Source organism: Chelonoidis abingdonii, chromosome 2 (genome assembly GCF_003597395.2).
Source record: "Chelonoidis abingdonii isolate Lonesome George chromosome 2, CheloAbing_2.0, whole genome shotgun sequence".
NCBI lineage: Eukaryota > Metazoa > Chordata > Testudines > Testudinidae > Chelonoidis > Chelonoidis abingdonii.
Genome location: NC_133770.1, coordinates 62,510,545 through 62,528,924, shown reverse-complemented (window position 1 = coordinate 62,528,924; position 18,380 = coordinate 62,510,545). Strand labels below are relative to the sequence as shown.

At 48.4% G+C, this 18,380-nt stretch overlaps 1 protein-coding gene across 1 annotated transcript in view; it reads right to left on the bottom strand.

Moving 5' to 3' along the window:
• Positions 1–18,380, bottom strand: part of LOC116826633 (ATP-binding cassette sub-family B member 5-like) — a 150,110-nt gene that overhangs the window by 96,966 nt on the left and 34,764 nt on the right. Inside the window, 4 exon segments of the mRNA XM_075062395.1 lie at positions 8,924–9,080; positions 9,492–9,632; positions 11,592–11,692; positions 16,557–16,760. Coding sequence (XP_074918496.1) covers positions 8,924–9,080; positions 9,492–9,632; positions 11,592–11,692; positions 16,557–16,760 — 603 coding nt within the window.

Genomic DNA, 18,380 nt, shown 5'->3' with positions numbered 1-18,380 from the left:
CGCCCGAGCAGCGGCGGCAGAGACACCGCCGTGGGCTCTCCCCGGCCGCATGCAGCCCAGGTGCGGGGCGGGAGTCCCCCGGCGGCCGATGCGGCGCGGCGGCGGAGACCCGCCGCGGGGCTCCCCGGCCGGCAGCGCCCAGGCGCGGGCAGGCAGGTTAGTCATATGAATTCTAACCATTTACAATACAAAACAAATTGCAGGGTTTGAAGCTTCACTGCAAAGAACACAGCCCTCCATCTACAATAAATTTTGAAAAAGTTCCACAGAAACAATCCTTTAGCTCACTCTCTGTCTACAGCCTGCTTTTGCAGGGTGTAGAAGTGCCTTCATCCTGGTGTCTAAATTGGGACTGATGGCCAGCGAACTTGGGGCTTGAGACAAAATGGATTTTCGAACTCCTCAGTTGGCCTCCTCTAAGTTCCTTCAAAGTCAGTTTGAAGCAATGGCACTTTTAATGGGTCAGCAAGTTACCGATGCTGAGCACTTTGGAAAATCCCATTGCACAATCAAGCCAACTTTTGAGTTGAGACAGGTGTCTTCAAACAGTAGGCTGTGGATCTACTAGAGGAGGCTTGCCTTTCCTCCTTCCTTCAGCCAGCAGCACTAGCATGCAAAGTGGTCTCTTCTGCACTATTTCCTGCTCGTCGGGTGAACAGTTTGCTACAGTAGAGCTAAAGGATCCGCCTGCCAGTAAGAACTGCGGGCTGTCAGGACAAATGGAACAATGAAGAGTTTTAATGTTATCCCCTCTGTCCACTTTCCGAGCCTTTGATTGACCTGATTCAGAGGGTAAGGAGGTGACACATCAAGAAAGCAGCTGCCTTGGAAAAAGAGCTTCAGCAACACCTCCTATCTCTCAGGAGAATTGTTTGTGCAGAGAAGAAGAGAGTAATTAAGCAATCCTCTCTGTTCATAGCTGGCCTGAGCTTCCTCACTGGCATCCACCATCTCCAGAGAAGGGGGCAGACCCAAGGGACGAATAAACAGTTATTTGGATGGGAGGTCAGTAGAAGTGAAAATGCCACCTATGGCAAACCAACTCATCCAGTTGCTGAGCGAGATGTCAGGATCCTGAATTTTGGATTTTTTAAAGTGGACAACAAGAGTCTGGCATTGCTGTACTATCAAATGAACATCGCAAGTTTAGTATGCTCTGTGGTATTTGCTGGTCTGCTTTCTCCAAACTGATCTAAGTATGTGCATAAGTCTAACTGACAAACACCTGGACAAGGGCATAATGCGGGGAGGACAGAGGTTGTTAGTTCTCTAAATTTGGCGGTAGCTGGAACAGACAGCAAGCAAATGGTACAAATATAACACACACCATTGGTAAGTCAGCCACTATCACAGGCAATTCATTACCTCTGCAAATTAGTTTTGCTGTTGGTCACAAACTAGATCCTTCCTGCGACCTCATTCTGCTACCTTTGATTCATGAGAGTAGTCTCAAATGACTTCAGTGAAGCACTCCACAAAATAAAGGTTGTAATATGAGGCCCCTCCGTTGAGGCCTCCCTTCATGCATGGGAAGGACTGAATCCTAAACCCCAGTGAGGAACCCAAAGGCCAAAGGTGTTACCGTAATAAAGGGAAGATTCTCAAGTAAATAATTTTTCACTGCATCTGTCTGCAGATTGGTCCAGAAGCCTTGGACGATGCCGGAAGGGGTCGAACTGCCTTATTATTTTCACCGCTGACAACCATCCAGAAAGCTTGATGTCATAGCAGTTGTTCATAAATGGAAAAGGTAGTGAACAAGTGACTCACAGTCAGCTGCTGGCAAAAAGAAGGGAATTACTATCGACTTGTAAATGCACAGATTTCTCATTAACGTTAACACTTAATCGTTCAAATAAATCTATTTATAAATAATCACACACACAATCCACAGCTAAGTCATACTAAGGAATGTACCATTACTGAATGTTCCAGGTTCAAAAACACAGGCAATAGTAAAAACAGAGAAGAGATTTATTTTCGTTGTTGACCAGCTTTAGTGTTACTTAATCCTATTGGTAAAACTTTTGGGGTGGTTGCTTAATTTTAAACTGTTTTATATAATGATTACAAGCCTTTCATTGAAATATGATTGACAAAATAGCACACAAACTGTTTGTTGATAAAGTACTGTTTAAAACCTGTATATGACCTACAAAACAACGTTCTTTGGAAAGCATAAGGCTATTCTCCGAAAGATTTAAAAATAAACCATTATTATTGGCACAATGACCATGAGGCTTCCTTTTGGAGCTAACTATGTCAACCATATGTAAATAGCTAATTTAACAAAAACTGTGTGGGTGGAGGGGGGAGAGGTTTTACCATATGAGATTAGATTAAACATTTTTTTTCAGCTTTTTCAATGGATTTAGAAATGTTGATCGATCTAATCTATAATCATAAGTGGTTTAGACAGCAGCTCTGTTATAATATTTAATTATCAGAGTGTTTCTCCTTTAACCAGTAGTCAACCATCATGGCTTAAGCACACGTTGAAGGAACATATTCAATCTAACTTATTGAGAGAGAGACAACAGACTCGGACAGCCTTGTTTTGGGTTATTGCTTCTGGCAAACTCACCTTGGTTTGCCAAGGACAAATCAGAAACCACCTTTGGTTTTCTTCAATATTTACAAGCCAAACAGGAGCCTTTGGACTGTTTCCACACCTTTCAGATACTCTGCTTACTTCGTGAGAGGACAGAAATTAAAAAATAATTATAATGCTTTTGCTCCTTGTTTCCCACTTCTAGGCCTATGAGGAAACACAATATAACACATTAACTTATGCCTCCACCCTTTCTAAAAATACATGTGTCCATTCTCCATTCAATCCTCATGCCCCAATCAGCTTTTCTGCAGCAGCTACAGGCAGAAGCAATCATTATCGGGCCATTGAGCCTCTGTAGACACATTGGGAAGGGCTGGCAGTTTCTGCTGGCACCACCCATTGAACATGTCAGGAAAGTAACTTTCTAACATATACCGTTACCACAGAGAAATCACATGAGCCGTTCTCCACAGTATTTCCCATTATCCAAACTGGAATTCAAAGTGGTCCCTTTGTCTGGCTTTTGATTTTTACCCTACGCTGGGGGATTCCTGCCCCCCGCCTGGGCTGCCGCTGCCGGGGGAACTCCGCGGGGCTCCCCGGCTGCTCTGGCCGCTGGGTGGGGCCGGCCCCATTCCCCGGCTGCCGCCGCTCGCGGCGCTGGGGAACTTCTTACGGTGTTCCAGGAGCCAGGACCCACCATGTGCCTGCGGCCCCAGACACCGGGAGACAGCCCCGCTGCGTGCCAGCCATCCCGGTGGCAGAGAAATGCCCCCGCTGCACCTCTACCGCAGAGGGGCCCCCCCGCTGCTCACCAGCCACTGCAGCTGCCAAGAGACATCTCTCCGGTCCTCCCGGGGTCGCCAGACACACCCCCTGCGCTCCAACGGCCCCGGCCACTGGGAGATGGCTCCCCCCTCTTCCCATACTCACCATACTCGCCTCCTGCACTCCAGCTGATAGAAGATGGCTCCCCCACTCTCCTGCGGTCGCTGGACACACCACCTGCGCTCCAGCCGCCGCGAGAAGGCTCCCCCGTTCTCCTGCGGTCACCGGACACACCCCGTGTGCTCCTGCAGTTCCAGCCGCTACAAGATGGCTCCCTGGTTCTTCCGCAGCCACCTGGCACGCGCCCTGCGCTCCATCAGCTCCAGCCGACCCGAGATGACCCCCCCGTTCTCCCACAGCTACCAGATGCACATCCTGCTCTCCAGCAGCCCCCGCCACCAAGGGGCAGCCCCCCTGACCCCCAGCAGGACACCCCACGAGATGACCACTCAGCCTCAGACACTATTTCAAGTACCCCCTCGCCGCGGATGCATTCGTCTGCCCCATCTGTTGGCCGCCCCGGCGCTTCCCTCTCCTCGGAGGGGTCACCAGGCCTCTGAAAAGGTGCCATAACAAATCCACCGCCTTCAGCTGCGCCCTCTGCAACCTGCCCTTCAAGTCCCAGAAGAGATGCAAGGCGCACCAGACCAGCTGCAAGAAAACCCACAAAGCAGCTCCAGCTCTGACCCCCCACCATCCTGTGCCCCGGCCCGTTGCTCCTACGTCACGAGGGAACAACATGACCCCACCAGACACTGTCCAGAAACCTACCCCAGTCCCTGGGCCGGTGAACCAGGGCCCTGCCGTCCGGACGACACCTGCCACAGAGGGAGACGTCAGCCAAGCCCCTGCCAACAGGAGTCCTTTCACATCCTCACAAGTCGCCCAGAAGCTCTCAGAACTGAGACGTCTCAGTGCCCCCTCGGGACCCAGCCAACGGGACCCCACCTCAACAAGGGTCAGCGCTCCACCATATGTGGCCGCCCAAAAATCTGCCCCTGGTGGCACCACCGCTGGCCCCTGGACCACTATACGAACACCAGCCACAACGGGAGCCGACGCACCTCCCCCACCTGCACTACGAGCCACACCCACCGGAGGAGCAAGAACCACCCCGCGGGCCGCCCCGCACACTGCTACTGCCACAGGATCCACCGCCACAACCAGACCGCGCCACCAATCCCCCATCATCGGACGGACCGACACGGCCTCAAAAGACGCCAAGCCGACCCCTGCCGCCAGAAGATCACATGCCTCAACAGGTACCCACCAGATGACAACCGCACACAAAAGACCAGGTGCCACCCCCACACCCACCAGCCCGAACCAAGTCCCACCAACAACCAACAACGGTGCTACCCCGACAGTGACTCTACCTCAAGAACCAACCGAAGGCCTCCCTGAGCCGCAAGTGAGACAGCCCGCCGATCACGCGGCAAACCCACCGCCCGCACCGGCCGAAGGAACCGAGGAACGGCGGCCGAAGGATAGGCCAGCCACACCATGGCAGGCCGCCTGGATCGGGGAGCTCCAAGCGGCAGCTTCCTTCGAGGAATTCGACTCACTCGTCGACAGGCTCACCCACGAGCTATCTGCAGAGGCTGCCTCAAAGAGGACACCGAACCAAGTGGCCACCCGGCCGGCCTTCAGACGGCCCGCCCCGAATCATGCCGCCACCTCCAGAGGAACCAGACGGAGAAACGACAACCGTCGCTACGACCCAGCAGCAGCCTCCAAAATACAGAAACTCTACAGAACGAACCGCCTCAAGGCTCTGAGAGAGGTCCTCGATGGCCCCCCGTCCTACTGCACGATCCCATCCGAGTGCCTCCACAGCTACTTCCTTAGAGTGTTTGGCGGCATGCCCAGGAACGACGCGCAGCGCCCGGAGTGCCTCGGCCCCCTGCCCCACGTCACTACTACAGACAACCTAGAGGCTGACTTCACTCCTAAAGAGGTGGCTGCCAGGCTGTCCCGAACAAAGAACACCGCACCCGGAAAGGACGGCATCCCCTACAGCCTGCTCAGGAAGCGAGACCCCGGCTGCCTCGTGCTCTCCGGCCTCTTTAACCTGTGCCGGCGCTTTGGCAGGTCTCCCACCTCCTGGAAGAAGGCCATGACCGTCCTGATCCACAAAAAGGGTGAGCGAGACAACCCCAGCAACTGGAGACCCATCTCCTACTGCTCCACGATGTACAACTATACGCTGGCTGCCTGGCAGCCAGCATCACGGAGTGGGCAACGACCGGGGGAGCCATCAGCCCGCGCCAGAGGGCTTCATGCCGTCAGAGGGGTGCTACGAGCAACTTCCTGCCCCAGACCATCCTCCAGATGACCAAAGGGCACGGAAGCAGTGCGCGATAGCGTGGTCGACCTGTCCAATGCCTTCGGGTCCATCCCCACCACCACATTTTCGCCACTCTACGGGAGTTTGGGATGCAGAGACCTTCCTTTGCCTGATCCGGGAACTCTACGAACACTGCAGCACCATCGTCCATTCGGTCGAAGGGGAAACCGCCGAGATCCCGATCTACAGCGGTGTAAAGCAGGGCTGCCCCCTCAGACCCAATCATCTTCAACCTCGCCATGGAGCCGCTCCTGCGGGCGATCTCCAATGCGCGCTGACGGCCTCGACCTGCACGGCGAGGAGGCGTGAGCGTCTTGGCCTATGCAGATGACCTGGTCCTGATCTGCGGACGACCCCGAGAGGCTCCAGGGTATGCTCAACACATCGGGAGAGCCGCTGACTGGACGGGTCTCCGCTTCAATGCCAAAAACCGGCGTCCCTCCACTGCGCGGGAGCAAAAGAGACTCGGTGCTGGGACGGCAGTTCCAGATCCAGGGCGAGCCCGTCGTTCCCCTGGCCGAAGGGCAGGCGTACAACACCTTGGCACGCCGACGGGTGTCCGCGTCCGGCAAGACCCCCGAGGACACCATTGGAGATCCTGCAGGATGCTACCAAGATCAACGCATCCCCTGCTCTGGCCGCATGGCAGAAGATTAACGTCTCCAACACCTTCCTGATCCCCGCATCGCCTTCGTCCTGAGAGTTCTGCCATGGCAAAGGTGCCCTCCACATAGGCAGACAACATCATCCAGAGCTGGTCAAAAAGTGGCTGTCCCTGCCCAGAGAGCCAGCAACGAGCTCATATATATTGCTCACAGGCACGGTGGCGCCAACGTCCCCCATCTGGGAGACCTCTGTGACATTGCGGTCATCACGCACGCCTTCCGCCTCCTGACGTGCCCGGACACCACAGTAAAGAGCGTCGCGGCGACCGCCCTGCGCACCGTCATCGAGAAACGAATCGGCAGGCCACCCTCCGGCCAGGATGTAGCCACTTTCCTGAGCGGCTCCCTGGACGGCGAATTTGCCCGCGACGGGGGTGACATCGCCTCGTTGTGGTCCCGCGCCCGCAACGCCACGCGCCGGTTAGGAAAGCGACTGGGCTGCCGCTGGGTATGGAGCGAGGAACGGCAGGAGCTGGGAGTCCTGGTGCCGCAGATTGAGGCGGAGGGCAGCATCACTGTCAGCCCCGGGAGCCAGAGGCGGGCTGGAGAGGTCCCTAAAGGCCGCCGTCCACGCGCTCTACGTGGACACCCTGAGGAAAAAACCCGACGAGGACAAGGCCTTCGAGGTCACCAGCAAGTGGGACTCCAGCAACCATTTTCTCCCCGCGGGCAGCTTCACCCGCTTCGCCGACTGGCGGTTCATACACTGCGCCCGGCTGAACTGCGTTCCGCTCAATGGCGCCGTCCACCACGGGAACCGAGACAAGCGCTGCAGGAAGTGTGGGTACGCTATGGAGACCCTGCCCCACGTCCTGTGCAGCTGCAAGCCCCACGTCAGAGCCTGGCAGCTGCGCCACAACGCCGTACAAGACCGCCTAGTGAAGGCCATCGCCCCGCACCTCGGTGAGATAACAGTCAACCGCACCATCCCCGACACCGACAGCCTGCTGTGCCCGGACATCGTCGTCACGGACGAGAAGCGCAAAAAGATCATCCTCGTCGACGTGACGATCCCGTTCGAGAACAGACCCCGGCATTCCGCGGAGCCCGAGCCCGTAAACTCGAAAAATACGCCCCCTTGACTGACACCTTGCGGGCAAAGGGCTACGAGGTTTACACCGACGCCCTGATCATTGGGGCGCTAGGCGCCTGGGAACCCTGTAACGAACGTGTACTTAGGGCCTGTGGGGTGGGCTGTCGCTATGCGCGACTCATGAGACGTTTGATGGTCTCAGACACTATCCGGTGGTCTAGGGACATTTACACTGAACACATTACCGGCCACCGCCAGTACCAGGAGTGAGCCGATGTGGCTTCACGCACCCATGGGGGGGAGGGGGAAACCCTTACAACCCCCCTACTAAACTATATCCCCTGAGTTCTGAACCCACCAATCTGGATTCCACCACATGAGGGTCACCCTGTCCCCATTACCCGGCCCGCTTACTCATACTCATGACTGTGTGTAACCCACTCTATGAGCGATGTACCCTCACTGCTCCCCTACTATGTCTTGACCCCACCCACCGTACACCCCGCATTGGGGACATTACAGACTGTATGTATTATATACTGAACCATAGCCAAGTTCCAGCATCCCCCCATACTCTGTATGTTGCCCCCAATGACTAATGACTGACACATCAAACTCTTTGTATCATCTTTATTTAAATATTTTCTAATAATCTTTTATTAGACCAACTTCTGTTGGTGAGAGAGACAAGCTTTTGAACTTATACAGAACTGAAGAAGAGTTCTGTGTAAGCTCGACAGCTTGTCTCTCTCACCAACAGAATTTGGTCCAGTGAAAGATATTAACTCACCCACCTTGATCTCTGTTACACAGATGTAACTGACTGGAACTTAGCAAAGACGTCTGCTAATGATGCACAAGAAGGGATAGAATCTAACTCACACTCTCTTAGCTGCATAGTTTACAGGACTAAAAAGCAGTGAAAACACACTTGTATTGCTAAAGAAAGCAGCTATAACTCTGGGCTTGTTTTCGCTACCAGGGAGATCAACACTATTGCAATTGATTCAGCGGGTGTCGATCGCAGAGTGCTCTCTGATCGACTCTGATATTCCACTGGAATGAGAAGAGTAAGGTAAGTCAATGGGAGAGCATCTCCCATCAACGCAGCACAGTGAAGACACTGCAGTAAGTTGACCTAAGCTACATCAAACCCAGTAACATTATTCACGTAGCTGGAGCAGCGTAACTTAAGTTGACTTAACCCAGTAGTGTAGACAAGCCCTCAGAATACACCCGACGGACAGAACTGCTGAATGAAATGTCATTCTTCCAGTCATTTTTTCAGAACAGAACTGTACTTAAAAGTATTGTGTTAATTTCTCAAGCAAAAAGAGAATATAAAATTATTAAGTTATTGCTGTTAAATTTTACCCTACCTGTCTGGTCCCATCTTCTGTGACATTGCAAAAGGCATTTTGACAAGATTAATATAATTAAGGACAATACAGTACCACCAGGTTTGTTAGTTTTAAGGACTTTCTGAATTGCCTTACCAGTTTTGTACCCTTTTCACTATAGCTGTCAATGAAGGGTTTCCGATCCAAAAGCTGAAAGATTCGTTGGGCAGAAACTTTAGCTTTGCCAAAATCTGGTGCCAAAGAAGTGGACTGCCCAACATTCATAGCACCAAATAGAATTGAAAGAAAGGCTCTGAAAACCAAACACAAAACATATTTCAGTTAATCTAAAGGGAGACTTTATTAAATAAATTATAAATATTGTTTTCCTTATTTAAAACAAACAGACTTAACACTATATATAAATCTGAAAATTGTGACTTTTTAGAACTTTATGGCTTAGAAAAATTACACACAAAGGATTAGAAACGGAGGTTTACAGCACAAATATTTTCATGGGTGACTAATGGTATGTAATTTCTCCACGCAGAAGCATTTCACAAAGCCTGTTTAAAGTGTCAGCAGTAAAAGTTTCTCCATAGTAAATAAAGTGAGCCAGGCTCTGTACATGCCAACACACCTCTTGCGCTATTGCCTCAGTAACTAGACTATACACAATAACCCATGTGTTGAAATCACTGCCTTTGGACCGATGTGTACTCACATAAATACATTTTCAAAGTTTGTATAACAATTAGCAATGAGCCATGCCCTGAATCTGAAAACTGCTGCATCAAGAAAGTAGTTTGCACATTGGACTATTCCATAGGTAAGTCCATATAGGGGGGCTTTTGTTAGAGAGTCCCTGATAAAAGAAAAGATTTATGTTAAAGGAAAAAATTGTCATGAAATGCCAAGAGCAGAGACTGGCTGGGAGAAGGTCAGACCTTTGGATTAGGGGTGGCAAACCCTATACCTCACTCACTCAAATAATAAATAATAATAATTAATAAAGCTGCATGCTCGGGGGTCCATGAAGGTGCCTCTAGAGAGAACTTATGGCAAACGAGATCCCTTCATCCCAACTAGCTGTTTGTTGGATAAGATCTTATGATAAAATTATCTTTAATACTGAAAACATTTTAACACTTGAATGCTGGCTTCCAGAATAAATATTTATGGATGGCCAAAGCAATCTGACACAAAGCAAACTGATAATTTCGATAAGTCTCTTAAGATCTTTGAATGCTTGAATTTTTGGACACTTTGGATAAATAATAGTTGTCACAATGGAAAAGTCAACGTCTACAACACAGCATAACTGAAGCATTGCAGATATTGACTGCTCTGAGTACAGGAAGGGAACAAGTAGCAACTCAGACCCCATTGTACAGTGGTGACTTTTAAATGGTGACCAATGTTGTTGTGTAGGATGGTAAAACTGGATCACCTTAATTATGTGCAGACCTTGCTGTGACAAAGAATCTGGTACTAGTTCTGACAAAATGATTTTTCAACAGAAAATGCAATGTCTGCACATTTGAAATTTTCCATTGGGAAAAAAGTAACAAAATATTTTATTCTGGATTGGTTTGACCTGAATTGAAATATTTCTGCTTTGCACCCACAGCAATGTGACTCCGATAATGCATTATGCCACTCAGTCAGAGGGGAGACCACACTGTATCCTGGGAGATGTAGTCCAACCAGGGAGCCTGGCCCATAAGAGAGGCAATGTTCCAAAACAGGGAAATGCAGTTTGATGTTGAACTAGATAGAAACAAAATGTTTCAGATCAGTTAAACAAACCAAAAATTTTTCAATTATTTGGGAATATAAAAATATTTTGTTGGGCGAAAAAAATGCAAAAATGGAATGATTTGCCATTTCTAAATTGAATTTTTTCTAAAAAAACCTTTTCTTTCTGTGAAAAAATTTGATGTATTTTCACATTTTATCCCACTTCAGAGCAAACAGAGGTTGAAATATTAGAATTTTCACAGGATAGAAATTCAGATGTTCACTCATCTCTAGTGCTCATATATTTTAAAAATGTTTTCCAAATTAGTTTCTCTATACATCATAATATTGTGATACAATGATCTGCCAGGACTAGAGACAAATGCTAAAGCTGAGAATCCCATGTCTCCAATGAAATATAGATTTTTTTCTCATACTGATGATGGTTTATAGAATATTGAATCATAAAACTGTCATTGGCAGAGGACTATCATTTTCAATCCCTGCTTTTACTTAAAACATATTTAAGGGGAAAGAAACAAAATGGATGGTAGATCATTTCATTTAAATAAAATGGAGACTAGGAAACTGTCGGACATATTTGGATATTAGAAATTAGCCCCTACAGTGGTTAGCTTGTAGAGTGTGACTGAAAAGGCCAAAGGGGGAAAGGAAATGCACCTTATTTCAAGACTGGCAAGTTCTTACTTGTAGTACAAATCATAATACACGGTGACATTATGTAGTATAAAGTCTTTGCCACTTGACTTATGAAGCTCATTTTGCTGCAGTACTTGTGAAGAAGTAAACATCCCATATTCATGTTAATAAAAACTTTATACCAGGTCATTACACTCTCTCTCACTCACAAATATTACATCACTCACAACAGTATCTAAGTATGTATTTTAAAGAAACTAAGTAAATACTTTTTACCCTGCCAAAATCTTTTCAAATCATGTATGTGTTTAATATTTTCATTCTGCAAATGAATGTAATATGAATAAATCTTGAGTTGCTTTAAATTAAGAAAATATGTACTCACTGCTTTTAAAAAACAGAATTGCTTGAGAGCAAATCCTACCTGTATGGACCATTCAGACTTGCATTATGTCTCTCACAGAATGCATCTTCACTACTTAATGAAGCCACAGTTCTTATATTTTCAACCACTTCCGCTGAAATCTAAATCGAGAGACAAGTCAGATATGAAGTATTCTCTTCTGTTTGAGTCTACTCCTACCACTATGTATTTAGCACATCTGTAGCACTTTTCATATTTTGCTCTCCAAGTGTTTTCCTTTTAATAAAAGGAGATTAAGTATCATTCTCAGGGAAACTGAGGCACAATCATTAAATTATTTGCCTACGGTCACACAGTGGTCTTTCTATTAAGCCAGCATGGCTGCTATGTGATTCCTAAGTACTCCTTCCTCACCTGTACATTTTGTTGTACATCAGCATTAGCTGCCACTATAGAAGCCATTAAAAGGTAAGAAGTTATCCCAGGCAGCAGCTCACTGGAGGGCTGCATGCTACCTTGGTTATGCAGCCTGAGCATCACATTGAACTGGGTTCGCCTCACCCTCCTACTACTCACCCCCAGTGGGGACTCCTGCTCCTGCTTCTGCCAGGCTTCCCCAGCGATGTGCCAGGCCCACCCAGTCCACCCCTCCTTCAAACCAGGCCCTTCGCCCACATGCTTTGGCCAGGGGTGACTTGTATCTTAACTTTTCATTTTCTGGATTTCAGATGTTTAAATGTGCATGATCTTTAGCCCCCCACCCCCACCTCCCTGATCCTCGCTTCACTGGAGGGCAAGGTGAGAGGCTCAGACACTCCAAGAAGAGCAGGGTTGCTAGATCCGAGCTCACACGGAGGATCAGGGCTCCCCAAGACCCAAGCAACACAGAAGGGGAGAATTCAGGGCTGACAGCCCACCCCCAAATCCTCAACTTCCTCTGCCACCCCTCACACTCCTCCAATCCCCACCCTTGCCCTTATTTGAGCCCCCAACACTTCTTCCCACCCATCCTCATTTATCTCCCTCCTCATGTACCAGCTTCCTCCTTTCTCCAGCTCCAGGCCCCACCCCCACTCCACCCCTTCCCCCAAAGCCCCTCCCATCCCCGTCTTCCCACTCTGCTTTTTCACACCCAGTTCCTCCCCCTCCCCCAAGTGCACCTCATCTCCACTGCTTCCCCTTTCCCCCCAGCACCTCCTGCACACTGCGGAACAGCAGATTGTGGTGGGCAGGAAGCACTGGGAGGAAGGGGGAAGAGTTGATCTGCGGGGCCACCAGTGGGTGGGAGGCGCTGTGGGGGAAGGGAGGGAGCAGTCTGCCAGTGGGTGCTAAGCATCAATCAATTTCTTTCCACTCGCAGAGTCAGCACCTATGCCCCCATCCCTTGCTCTAGACCCCAAACAGCTCCCTTCTTCCCATTTACTCTTACACTGCAATCACCCCTTGTAATTAATTTTCTTTTCAAACACAGTTTGAGAGCCTGTGCTCAGAGTCCATTTCTCCAAATTAAAACAAAAGTTTACATTTTGTTTTCAGATTTCTGCTCAGGGTGGGCTTAGAACTTCAAAGCTGCTAGAATCTGTGAAGTTAATTTTTCCCCCTCGAGGCTGTGGGGAACCCCATACTCAAATGACCCCATCTTTGGATCACTCACCGTACCCTACGCTTTCATGACACATAGCAAATTTCAGGACAACCTGTGTAAACACACAGATTTTAGCATACTAAGGCCTTGGCTACACTGGCGCTTTACAGCGCTGCAACTTTCTTGCTCAGGGGTGTGAAAAAACACACCCCTGAGCGCAGCAAGTTACTGCGCTGTAAAGCGCCAGTGTAAACGGTGCCACAGCTCTGGGAGCGCAGCTCCCAGTGCTGTAAGCTAATCCCCATGGGGAGATGGAGTACCTGCAGCACTGGGAGAGCTCCCTCCCAGCGCTGGCACCGCGACCACACTTGCACTTCAAAGCACTGCCACAGGAGCGCTCCCACAGCAGCGCTGTACAGCTGCAAGTGTAGCCATACCTTTAGTAGTCATCCTTTAAACAGGAAGGGCTTCCCCACCTTAGCCAGAGCAGAGCTGGTGCTCAGTTATAATGCTCTATACAATTAGAAGGCCAATGGAGCAGAGGTGCTCCACACATCCATCAGCATCGTAATAGTCTCAGAGAGCTGTGAAGTGGCCCATTCATCTCAATGAGATGTTCTCAGATGAAAGTGAACAGCCAGCCTGAATTCAGCCAGAATCTAGCTCTGAGGAGGGTGACCAGACAGCAAGTGTGAAAAATCGGGACAAGGGTGGGGAATAATAGGCACCTATATAAGACAAAGCCCTGAATATTGGGACAGTCCCTATAAAATTGAGACACCTGGTCACCTAGCTCTGAGATATATGAACTGCTTCATTCATGCCAGTGGGTTTTCCCATTCCCCCTTCCCAGGACTGTAGATTTTCTGACATACTCATTCTCAGCTCCTCATCCCTTTCTCAGCAGTGTGCTCTTGGGGCATGCTCTGAGCATGCCTGTTCTAAGCTTCCCACTCAGAGGACCCGGACTTCCCTGATCCAAGCTCACCTAGGGAGAGGTAGAGAGAGGGGGCCAGACTCCCTTAGAGGGACAAAACATCCCAGATTCCAATGCATGTGAGGAGGTAGGGAGAGGGGCTTAGGTGTCCCCAGAAAGCAATGCCTACTGCAGACCCTGGCTCACATGTGAGGGGACATGAAAGGCAGATAGATCCGCACGGCAGCTTCAGAGCCTGGCAAACAGGGGGGTCAGGTGCAGGGCTCAGACACCCCCAGAGAGGACCCCCCCCCAAAGTCCACCTCACATGCAAGGGGTGGCTAAGACTCCCCTAGAGAGCTAGGGGGTCCCCCAGATTCAAGCACACACACAAAAGGGACAGAAGGGGAGAATGTGGAGCTGCCCCTATTCCCGCCAGATCCTCTGCAACAAACCCCGGTGTCTGCTTCCCAGTATCCATTCCCCAAACCCAACCTCTTCTACCACCCGTCCCCATTTATCTCCCGCCTCATAATCTCCTCTTCTCCATGCAGCCTCAAACCCCTCTCACCCTATTCACCTAACTCCTCCATCCCATAAAACGCTCCTCTCTTGCCAGCAAGCATTTGCACACCTATTTTTTTAAAACAAAAATACTTTGATGACATTACACCTCCCTCCAAAATAGAAGCCTGATAGTAACAGATTTTAGTAACATGCCAGCCACGCTTTCCCAGGTTTTCAGCAAAGGGGGGCTGTGAACTGTCATTAGCTGGGGGAGTTCAGGAACAAACACTAACTGTGCATCTCTTCAGTCTATCCAGCCGCTTTGACCACATTCTACCTGCAAATCCTTTGGGGTTCGCTTTACATACGTGCTCAATGTAACTTGTGGAGTACTTGACCTTTACTCAAGAGTTTAAGTGGATGGCCAAACTCTCTTGCTAATAATGCTCTGAATCCTGCTTCCCCCAAGCGGCTAGTGGATGCCATGCATTCTCTGGGGGTAACCCTCAAGTGAGTGAGACCCTTGTGCCAGGATCAGACCCATGGTCTGATCTCTAGATGTAGGCAAAGAAACATTACTAGAACGAACCTTTGGAAAAGCGGATTATTGGTTGGGAAATGGCATCTCGTGAACCTCTTGGTCAAATGACCCAAATTCGGATCACTACATGTATCCTGTACCCCCATAAGGTTCACCAATTTATAGTGGTGCACCTCAGGAGATGGCAGGGCAGGGTTAGTGACCCAAACTTGACATCTGTTGAGCCAGACGTTCTGGAGATAAAAGACCTAAAACCAGCCATTTTAAAAAAAGATTTCTAGGTAGTGGGTGCATGTTCCAATACGTCTGTTAGTCTATAAGGTGCCACAGGACTCTTTGCTGCTTTTACAGATCCAGACTAACATGGCTACCCCTCTGATACTAAAGATAATTAATTACTCCCCCACCCGCCACCTAAGACAAAAGGAATTTTGAACTGAGTGGCTGTAGATTGCTACAATGTGCAAGTTATAGGAGGTAATTTCATTTGGGAGAAATGCAATCAAAGCGTTTGGGTGGAAAATTGGATGTGTAAACTTTCTTGGAATGAAGGTTGCCAAACCTCCAGGATTGTCCTGGAGTTTCCAGGAAGTAAAGTGTGTTGGTGATGTGAGGACATGTGGATCACTCTGAGGTATGTGAGAGAGCAGAGCAGAGCTTAGGAAAGAAGGAACGCTGTGTTTGCCACCTTCCAATGTCTGAACAAATGGAGGAGCTAGGTATTTACCTTCAGGATCCTGTGTGCATCAGTACAGTGCAGAATTGTGTCTCTTATATCCTTAGCAGGGGTTGCATTAGAAAGGGTATTTTCAGTAGCAAGCTGTCATATGAGCAGTCTAAGCATTTATTATCTGTGCACACTCCAGGCAAAGTGAGTGCGCTTGCTCAATGGTAGATGGAGCTGTACTGAAGAGTGAAGGAAGTAGTTAGCTCTGCTTGGTAGGTGTGTTAGTGAGATCTGTGGATGACTTGGAGATGTGTGACAGAGCTGTGACTGGGATATGAAGAGATCTATGTGGAAAGGCAGGAGGTGCATGTGTACCTTCAGGATGAAGTACGTCTCAGTTCTATGTGGAATTGTGTAGGTTATGTCAGTAACAGGGCACGGGGCTTTAATTACAAAGGATATTGCCAGCTGTGAGGTGTGAGCCCTACACTTAAACTGGGAGGTACAAGTCCCAGCTTGCATAGATGTACCCACTGAGCATAGCTAGGGTGGCATGAGCAGTGGCTTGAGCTAGCTGCATTGAATTTCAAGGCAATATGAGTAACTATGTGGATTTTAAAGCAGTAAGAAAAGTCATCCTCAACCTTAACTAGAGTGGAGCTAGCATCCCACTATAATAGAATGTCTCTCTTTATCACTGCTTTATTTAATATATTTTCAGAGTAATTTCTGTAGAAAATCATCACTGACAATGTTGCCCTTAAAATGATATAACATTATATTCATTTAGTTTATACTGGAGATCTTACTCGTCCAGCCTCTTCCAAAGCTTTTTGATCTTTTAATGCATGACCAGCCACAAAGCTCAGTCGAACAGCATTTGCAGCAATAATGAAAGGAATGCATGCCAGGATAAGTAAAGTTAATCGCCAGTCATATACAAAAGCAATAATGATGGCAGTCAGAAGGGTACAGGCAGTCTTAGTCAACAAGCCAAGTTGGCTTCCAGTAGCCTATTAAAAGCAAAAGAGTCCAAAGTTAGAGTTAATTCCTGATACACTAAATATAGATCAAATGTATGAAATCATTGTTCATTTAGGATCAAATATTCAGAGGAAGAACAATCATAAAAATGTTGTGCATTTAAAATGGACAATTATATATGCAAAACCCCATGTCGACAATTAAATATGCAAATACCCCTAGCTGTGGGTGAGGTTCAGGAAGCCTGATGAAAATGTGGCCACATGGGCTCAATTCAACAAAAAATATCAGGTTCCTCCTGTGCCACAACAAGGCACAGAAATCATGAAGAGCCAACAACCTCTAATTTGGGGCATTTCAGTTATTGGGTGCCCAGCTTAAGGCATCATAGGTGCTGTATATCAGCGGAAGATAATGGAAGCTGCAGGTTCCTTTAATTAGGCACTTTGTTTTCAGCAGTGTTAGCAGCAGGAAATGAGCTTTCACACCAAAGAGCTCTTCTGCACATCCATGTCATCAAGAAATGAAAAAGTGATGATTGGCACACGGGATCTATGTAAACTGTGACAATACTCATGGCTCAGCACAGCAAATAGTGGATTTTCCAGCTGGGGGCCAAACTGGAAAACCCGGGAGGGGGGATTGATTTGATTAGATCTGAAACAATTAAAAAAAATTTTTTGTCGAATAAAAAATAATAATTTCAAATTGACCAAAACATTTTGGTTGACTAAAAATTCCCCCCGCTCCTCCCCACAAAATTTTTTTGTATTGATTGGCCATTTTTCAGTATTTTTCTCCTCTTTTTTATTTGGTCAAATTTGAAAATGAAATGCCATTTCAAAACAAAAGAAGAAATGGCATATTTTAAATGGTCAAAATGAAACATTTAGACTTAAAACAAATCTCCCTCCCTATTTCTTTTGACTATTAGTCAAATTTTACTAGATTTAGGGTCCCTAAAAATACATATTTCAGCAAAAATATCATTCACTGAAAACATGTTGGCCAGCTCTACTCATGCCTGCAGATGAAATGGAAAGTTCTGTGGAAACAATCCATCTTTCAAATATCGCACTGTGGACAAACCAAGAAAACCTTGGATGGGAAGTATGATACTTTCTTTGCTAGCCAGAGGCTTTCCTGCCTTCAAGAAACTTTTGTGTTCAATAAAGTTATAAAACCAAAGCAATGCCAAGATGAATTATTGCCATATACTCTGGGGATTATACATAAAGGCATAGGCACCAACTGCGTCGGTGCTCCAGAGCTGGAGCACCCATGGAAAAAAATTGGTGGGCAGTTCCCTGCATCCCCTACTCCAGCTTACCTCCACCTCTTCTGTGAGCACGCCGCCTGCTTCTCCCTCATCCCTCCCAGCACTTGTGTCACGAAACAGCTGATTTGCGGGGCAGGGAGGGAGGGGGGAGGAGGAAGAGCGCGGCATGCTAGGGAAAGAGGTGGGGCCGGGGAACGGATTTGGGGAAGGGATCCAATAAGGACAGGGAGGGGGCGGAGTTAGGGTAGGGACTTTGATGATGGGGTTGGAATGGGGGTGGGGCCAGGGTGGGGAAAGAGTGGAGTTGGGGAGGGGAGGCGCGGGCACCCACTGGCGCCCAAGAATGTTGGCGCCTATGCTTTGAGACTTC